At 30.6% G+C, this 8,979-nt stretch overlaps 1 protein-coding gene across 1 annotated transcript; it reads right to left on the bottom strand.

Annotated features, from left to right (window-relative positions):
• Positions 1–2,487: 2,487 nt before the first annotated feature.
• Positions 2,488–4,756, bottom strand: LOC127705642 (uncharacterized). Its single transcript, XM_052209970.1, has 2 exons — positions 4,450–4,756; positions 2,488–3,150 (listed from the first exon to the last, which is right to left on the bottom strand). Exons 1-2 carry the CDS (start codon positions 4,693–4,695, stop codon positions 2,488–2,490), a joined length of 909 nt encoding a protein of 302 aa, XP_052065930.1. The 5' UTR covers positions 4,696–4,756.
• Between the last annotated feature and the right edge of the window lie 4,223 nt (positions 4,757–8,979).

The following is an 8,979-nucleotide window of genomic DNA, read 5'->3' as shown; positions in this document are numbered from 1 at the left end:
GTTTGTTTAGCTTTCATATATCACCATTTCAAAACCAAATTCAACTAAATTGTTGAATTAAACAGCTTTACTTAAGTGTAAGTCTCACAGAAAACCATGCAAAATGGTCCGAAAGTACTTTTTTCAAAAACAAATGAAATCTTTACCAGACAGTACATATGGATAGGTAAAATGAAAACACAAAATATTTTTCTAAAATTTTATTAGAAAAAAAAAATTATGAGGAGGTGAAACTTTACATGTCATTTTACATAATTATGCAAATAGCCAAAAAATCACAATTTTCATCATTTTTGACCTGAAATATTTTTTTATTAGTAAGAATGATGCATTTTTCTATTGATATTTCCAGAAGAACTACATTTAATGATTCATACCATAAAATTATTTTTTTCTTATCTTGAACAGCATTCTGTCAAAATAATTTCAAAATATCTATATAAAGGCACTTTACTCATAGAGCTAAAATGGCACAAAATGAAACAAGCGTATCTCCATAAATGATGAAAATAAATCAAAATCAAAAGACTTTCTATAAACCTTAACTTAAGTCTTATAACATATAAAAAATCCACCCACGGCAAATAATCATGAGATAAAGGAAAATTTTTCAAAATTTGGGTACATGTGTACTTCAACGATTTTCATCAAATTATCATAATAAGCTGTGATATCTGTAAAATGCATATACTTCACACATGTAATCCTTTTAAATTTCTTATATGTAAGATTTCTTGTTAAAAAGGGGGCAGTAGTTGGTTAAATAAAAGTATCTTGAAAATTTAGATGAAAGGAGATGGGGCAATTAGGGCCATTCTTGGCCATTTTTCATATAAAATATGAACTTTTGAATTTAGATTTCTTTCTTTGACTGTTTAAAAGTTGAGGTTATGGAAAATAAAAAACAATAAGCTTTTAACCCATGAGGTCATAATTTAAGCAGTCATAATGTCACAGAAACAGCCACTTTACCAGTTTTTAGGCAAATATGGAGATTTTGGTCATTTTTCCTTGTTTTTGGACAGGCACATATAGAGCACATGTGTGAATAAACTGCATAATTTTAGATAATGTTTGTTTATATTAATAACACACTTCATGTTATCATACTCTTGTTATTTTCATATGAACAATGTTTCTAATTGAAATAATGCTTATTTGAACACATTCTTTGAAAAATCGGAATTTAAAAATAAATTAATTTTGCTAATTTTGACTTAAAAATCTTTGTACATGTAAATGGTCAATATATTAAAAAGATATTATAGCTTACATTTTGCCCATACCTAACAATTATTCTCAGCAGAAATCAATTTAATTTGAAACACTGCAAATCAGTAAACCAGAAAAAGCCCCTAGAGCACCCCACCTTTGATGCAAGTTTGAGTAAAAAAATATACAAAGAAAGGGAGAGTCTTGTCTTTTTAAAAATGTAAGACATCATATAAAAGTACTGAAATGTCTGAAAGTCTTAAGAACAGGATAGTTTAATAAAAAGGATCCTTTATATAATTCTTAAATCAAAGTAAGGGTGTACAGTTAACAAGCTTTACTCATAAGACACCAAAATTACAAACTTATTTTGTATGGGGTATTTTGCGACATTGTATCATACAGTTATTTCTCACATATGACAGATCCTAGGATCAACAATTAATCTAAGTTTCTTTTCCTGTGTATATACATGTTGTTTATATAGCATTGACATTGATATTATAATAGAAACTGACAAATTTTAACAAGCTCCGATACCCCATGCCCCCACATTATCAAGTTGTCACTGGACAAAAAAAATGTGACCAAATTCCTAAGTTAAAAGACTCATTTCTCCTACAAAAGACAACTAATAAAATATTGCTGTGGATATGCACATCCTCATAGTCTATTTTCAAACGTTCTATAAAATTCTGTCATGATGACAAACTGTTGCAGTAGTACATCATGGCCACAAATTCAAAAGGGCAACTGAAAGCAAAAATATTGAATTCTAATCTCCTAACAATATGCATATCTACATTGTATTATGTAATTATCTACAAAGTTAAATCAAATTATGTTGTGTGGTTTCAGAGGACTATTGCATTAGTGTATATAAGGCTAAAAATTCCAAGTTAAAAAGGGCATAACTCCTAGTAAAAATCACTGAATCATTATTTCCTGTAGTTTGTTCTTATCATCTATGAAGGTTTGTAGTGCTGACTGAAAAGAACAGGACTGAAAGACAAAGCTAAGCAGACTGGTGGATGGATAACATTTTACCCATTCAAATTCTTGTGTACTGTATTATAATTGACATGTATTATAATGATAACTTTATATTGCTTTTGGTCAGATAAAGTTAAAACCTATGTGACACTACATGTTAACAGCCGTGTAAACTTCATCTACAAAATTTTCAACATTTTCATTATATGTATTTGCATCTATAATTGCAACAGCTTCATACAGTTTTTCATCTTGTTCCACATTTTCTTCAATTTCTCTCAATTAAATGGACTGAACAACAGCACTATTATCAGTTATAGAATTAGAACTTATAGTTCCTGATTTTAGTTTAGTCACTAGTGTTGCAAAGTAGCCTTTAATTTGCGTAGGATTCAGCCATTCCTCCATCTTGAACAATCTTTCTCCGTTTTCATCACATGATTTTCTGAGTTCATCTGACAGAGCAAAATAATTTGGCCGTTTCCCAGTTTTCTCACAATTAAAACATATCTCATTTAAATAGGATTTAACTTTTGGTGAAAACCGAATATTTGTTCTTTTGCCTTTTAGAGCCCATCCCTTATTTATCATATTACTAGTTGCATTTGACTGCGTAGCTGCACTCACGGTTTGAATCAAATTTATTTGTGTATCCTGAACAGATTCAGAAATAGAAGCATATACTTCAACTGCAGTATCTAATCCAGATTTGTTTGTTCTATATGAATGATTTCCGACAAGAATATGCTTTTCCAGATTTGTTGCTCTAGCAAAAGTTTTGTTACAGGATATATCAGGACAACAGAAAAAGTTTACATTTTGATTGTCAGATGCATAGGTGGTTTCATCTTCTGGAATAGCTGATGGTTCATTTGCTGTGTGTTGTGCTGTTTTGGGATATGAAACCTTCCCGGCTGTTTGAATACCTGTAAAAGGTTCATGGACCTGAAACATTAAATACATATATTATACATTGTCAAAAATTTGTTGGACAAAATATTTCATGTATAATAATATTATTCTGAATGTATTTTTAGGCAAAAAAGTCCCCTACCACTACCAGTCACAGTGTAAAACTCCAACTTGATTTGTAAATCACCATCTTACATGCTCTCAGTTATAATATATATATAATAATAATAGAATGTTGCTTGGCCAATTGTTAATTAAGATTGATGTTTAAATTAGATATAAAGGGTGACATGCAAAGGTATTTTTTTTTAAGATGAAAAAGGTCGATCATTAGGTTGAGGTGAGTAATCAAGTGTACTTTCTATGATCATCACTGAGGATACATTTTTTTTATGTCTCACTTTGGAATCGATTGTTAATGCTAGTTCATAAATGTTCTATGTGATGTACATTTATGGCAAACGGTTTTACTATTTATTTTATCTTCAAGATATCTCATATAATATATCAGATAACTTTTATTATGTAGTTTTATAATAAAGTTTATAAGATATCTTTTAAATTTAAAATTATATGAAATATCTCATATATTTAAGATATCTTATATATTATTAGATGAGATATCTTATATATTTTATGAGATATCTTATATATTATATGAGATATCTTATATATTACATATGAAATATCTTATACAATTTATAAGATATCTTGTATAATTTTCTTCATAAGATATCTTATATTATACATGAGATATCTTGTACAATATATAAAATTCTCGTTTAACTTTCTTCATAAGATATCATATAAACTAGATACATAAGATATCTTGTATATTATATGAGATATCTCATAAAGTTAATTATAAAGTTATCTTATAAATATATTTTTTCGAAGATATATTATATACTTTATCATATCCTTTAAAATTTATAAGATAACTTATATAGTTTATAAGGTTTCTCATATAATAGTTCATAAAATATCTCATATAATTTTTATAATCATGATAATACCTTAAAAATTATACAAGATATCTTATAACTTATAAGAGATAACTTATAAAATATATAATATATCTTATAAACTATATTAAATATCTTTAAGTTATTAACTATATGATATATTTTATAAAGTTTATAAGATATCTTGAATTTAGTAAAATGTCTTGCCTTTTACATTGAAAGTCCATGCTTATTTAGCGCATAATTTGTTGGTAGATATATAATATTGTTTAATCCAGGAATAATTTGGAAAACATTACAGAAGTTAATTTTTTTTTCAGTGCACCCTTTAGTATAATTTTTAATTAAATCTAATTCTAACACTTACCTCCAGATTAAACACCCTTTCTGTAGAAAGGTTTTGGTCAGATATTCCTGATGTTTGTATAAGCTGTCCAGAACCAACTTGATAGGCCTTTCTTGCAACAATTCCAATTTCAGTGAAAGCAAAATTGTTCAATACACTAATCCCAGGAATTTTACTTTTAATCTTAGGCTCAGATGCCTGGTCAATAGAAACAACACAAACATTTGTTCCTTTAACACCTCCATAGCTTTCAAGGGCTTTTTTCATGTCTCCTGCATTTAGAACATTGTGTCCTTCATTTGCATACCTGTATATGTGCAACCTTGAGGACCCTCACTAAAGTTGTATTCTTTGATTCTTATTGGGAAGGTTGAGTTGTTCTGCTGGATAAAGCCTAAAAGGTTCACACAGTGGTAGCATGCAGCATTATCACTTTTGAGATAAATTTCTTCCAGAGACTGATTCTTACACTTGAGTTGTTCCAGCAAATGGAGCAAAATATTTGCAATAGAAAACCAGCCTTGTGTCCCATTTTCAAGTATGTGAATGTAACAGTTGAGATCTAACTCATCTGATGATGCTGACCTAGTAACTGAACATGAAATATGCCAACTAAGACCTTTCTTTCCGAAAAATTCTGACTGAGTCTCACGGAATTGTACAGGCAAAAACTTCATTGCCCAATCCATAATGATCAAACTCTGATTAGGTGTTAAATTCTTCAAAATATCATTTCTAGCAGCATCTTGATGCACAGTTCTTAATAGGTGCCTTTTCCATTCCAATAAATTCTTTGTTGCACTGTTAAGATCAAAGTCAATATCATCTTGTACCGATTCGTTTACTTGAACTTTAGAAAGCTCTGTTGTAATTAGGTCATGCACATTGTCAACAAGACTGCATTTATCACAATTAGCATCATGCTGATGTTCACAACTAGAAGCAAATCCAGGAATTGAAGGGTCACTTAAAGCGTATGTAGTGCAGTGATCTGTACAACCATCTAATTTATTCAAATGCAGTTTGTACTCAAATTTCAAAAACTGGTTAATTACATGCAAACTGTCTCTCAATTTTTCCACACTTTCATGACTTTTACCAAATGTCTCAAGTTTTGTCACCAGTTTAAGCAATGTGTCAATTGCTCCCATTCCACCAGAAGTTGTATTGTCAAGACCTTGTAAAGCTTTTTGTTTAGATGCTGCACATACTTTGAGAATTCTGTACAATGTTGGTCTGCTGTATGATTCCAAGTTATTTTCTTCACAATAATTTTGGTAGTTACTTATAATTCTTGCATTTATTACATTTCTTATTACTCTAGGAATTTCCATTTTTTCATTAGTTGATAACTTTAACATAGTTTGTCCAAAACCAATAATGGTAGAATATAATGGATTCATAACGAATTCAATGAAATGTGTTACTCTTGGCTTTGTTAATTTAGTTCGGTAAATTTTGGGTGGATTAACAAGGTTTCCTGCCCCAACAATTAATGAATGTTTTCTAGCACCATCAATTTTTGCCACAGATAATCCAGGGTTCAATTTTTGAAGTTCTAGTTTGGTAAATTTGTTAACAAATAGAGAAAGAATTTGAATCTGTGTTCTTGAGTTACTAGCATTGTGGAAAGCATCAATTATGCATCTAGTAGTGGAATCAATCGAAACCTCTTTTTGCTGTAAATTATCTAATAGCACATCCTCTTGTCCAGGTGCAATAACATTTAAAATCAACCTAATTGACTCCTGTGTCTTTTTCAAATAATATGACCTTGAACTTTTACATAGTGTATTCCATGGTTTTGACAATTGGCAATTAAGAGGTTCAAATGAATGTGATAACATTTTCATAGCTGCATTAAATCTGTCTTTGGTGGTCATTTGTGTTTCAAGCCAGTCCTGGCTTGACATTGTTGTTGCTTGTGAGGATAGCTCAGAAAATCCTTCAAATGTGTCTGCAAAAAAGAATTACCAAATTAAATGAGAAGAAAGATCCAATATATCTGTGACATTAATTGATCAGTGACTGTGTTAATTATTTCATGGTACTTACAAACTAAAGGCTCTAAAGAGCTGTGTCGCTCACTTTGGTCTATGTGCATATTAAACAAAGGACACACATTATAGACAAGTATAGAATTCATGACAAAATTCTCTGTTTTGGTGATGATGACTTGTTTGTAGGTCTTAATTTACTGACCATTCTTGCTGATTACAATTATCTCTATTTGTAATGAACTTGGCCCAGTAGTTCCAGAGAAATCTACTTTATTTTACCCCATGTTCTATTTTAAGCCCAAAGGCGGCCATTTTGGTTGTTGGGCTGGGTCATTGGATACATTTTTTAAACTAGATACCTTAAGGATGATTTAGGCCAAGTTTGGTTTTATTTTGCCCAGTAGTTTCAGAGCAGAAGATTTTTGTAAAATATTACAAAAATTTCTAATTGACTTTAAAGGGCAATAACTCTTTATGGGGTCAATTGACAATTTTGTACATGTTGACTTATTTGTAGATCAGATCTTACTTTGCTGAACAATTTTGCTGGTTACAGTTTATCTCTAGCTATTAAAATATTCAAGATATTAAACAAAAGCTGCAAAATTTATGTAAAATTACCAATTTGGGGGCAGCAACCTAACAACTGGTTGTCTGATGGATGTGATAATATCACGACAGATAGATCTTGACCCAACAAACATTTTTATCTATGTTAGATTTGCTCTAAATGCTTTAGTTTCAGAGATATAAACCCAAAACTGATTTTACCCCCATGTTCTATTTTTAGCCATGGCAGCCATCTTGGTTGATGGGTGGGGTCATCTGATACATTTTCTAAACTAGATACCCGAAGAATGATTTAAACCAAGTTTGGTTTTATTTGGCCCAGTAGTTTCAGAGATGAAGAATTTTTGTAAAAGTTAACGGACGACGGATGCCAAGTAATAAGTAAAGCTCACTTGGCCCTTTTGAGCCAGGTGAGTTAAAAAGTGGAAGTGATTAAAAAAATAAATCAGAGACTTTCATGAAGCTGTGTAGTTGCCACATTAAATATATGACGTTATCTGGTTAGAACCTAAAACAACTATATTTCCTACATGTAAATTAGTTTTTTGACATTGAAGGTCGAAAGTCATTGTCTGACCATGCTGCATTCATGCTCCAATATATTAAAAGCATATGTCAAAAGGTAATAAAGCTGTGTTTCAAGAAAAGAATGTAACAATAAATCAAGTCATTTGACATCTGAGGTCAAAGGTCACAAGAAAAACACTACCCACTATCTCAAATACATGCACATGCCTAGGTGTAAAGACTAACATGTTTTACTTTGAGATCAAAGTTAAAGGTTACATCATGGCACATGTACAGGACAATTTGTCTCATGAACCTTGATTCTAATTTTCTGATAGCCTTCATGTGTAATTCCTGAGGACAATGCGATGAAAATTGTCTTTTTGGCTTTTTAATGTAAGAATACATAAGTGTTTGGTAATGAAGATGTTGTTGAGTGATGCATTTGAAACATATCATGTGGTATAGCTTCCTCATATATGACTCTTTATTTCTACAAGCCCCTGAAATGTAGTTTCTGAGAACAGTTTAACAAAAATTTCAGGGGACAGACTGACAGACAGGCAGGGGTAAAACAGTACACCCCCTCCTTTTAAAGGCAGCTATAACAATATTAAAAGAGTTACCTCCCCCTCTTAGTACATATTATAGTAAATACAATACAGGGTATGTTTTTACCTGTCACACTGGACTGACTGTAAGTAAGTTCCATGTTTTGATCATCTTTGCTGTTTACATCTGAAAAAATATATTATACCAGTAATATATATATAATGTTTAAAGCAACACACTTTTGTAAAAATAGATGTGTACATTTACATCATTACAATAAAGATAACAAATGGTTGCCAATGAGATAATTCTCCACAAGAGACCAAATGACACAGAAATGAACAACTATAGGTCACTATACTGCCTTTAACAATGAACAAAGCCCATATCCCATAGTCAGCTATAAAAGTTATGTTTTTAAATTTACATAACAGGATTTCAGAGACCATTTCTACTAAAATCAGTTCAGATGAATTATCATTAACAAATTATGTCATAATTTATGTTATGCGGGGCCACACAAATGTGTCCATGTGAGCTTCAAAATTCAGTATCAACTTGTTTCTATATATCATGCTACACTTCAGTGGTTTTTGATGGTAATGTAATGGCAATAGTCCATTTGAGCTCAAACTTAACCAGTTGATATTATTAACACATTAAAAAACTACCTTGGTTATGCTCTTGTTCTATTCTGCTGTTGGGTCTACCAAATAACCTTTTTGCTTCATAAAATGCTTCTGTAAAAAAGGAATAATGACAGATTATTAATTTTGATTTAAAAAATGAATGTTAATTTTCCTATATTGTGATCAATATGTAATCTTAGATGAGGTTTGTTATTAAAATGCATAAAGGTTGTGGGTCCTTTAAAGTAGAATTAGGCATTATAGCTTTACCTTACTTGAGGGACCTATAAGTA

Source organism: Mytilus californianus, unplaced genomic scaffold (genome assembly GCF_021869535.1).
Source record: "Mytilus californianus isolate M0D057914Y unplaced genomic scaffold, xbMytCali1.0.p SCAF_6, whole genome shotgun sequence".
Classification (NCBI taxonomy): domain Eukaryota; kingdom Metazoa; phylum Mollusca; class Bivalvia; order Mytilida; family Mytilidae; genus Mytilus; species Mytilus californianus.
This window is presented reverse-complemented; position numbering and strand designations above follow the sequence as displayed.

Coding starts and splice junctions, on each gene's coding strand:
- LOC127705642 (XM_052209970.1), bottom strand. CDS start 4,695: ATGAAAAAAGCCCTTGAAAGCTATGGAGGTGTTAAAGGAACAAATGTT. Junction 3,151..4,449: donor AAAGGGTGTTTAATCTGGAG/GTAAGTGTTAGA, acceptor TTAATGTTTCAG/GTCCATGAACCTTTTACAGG.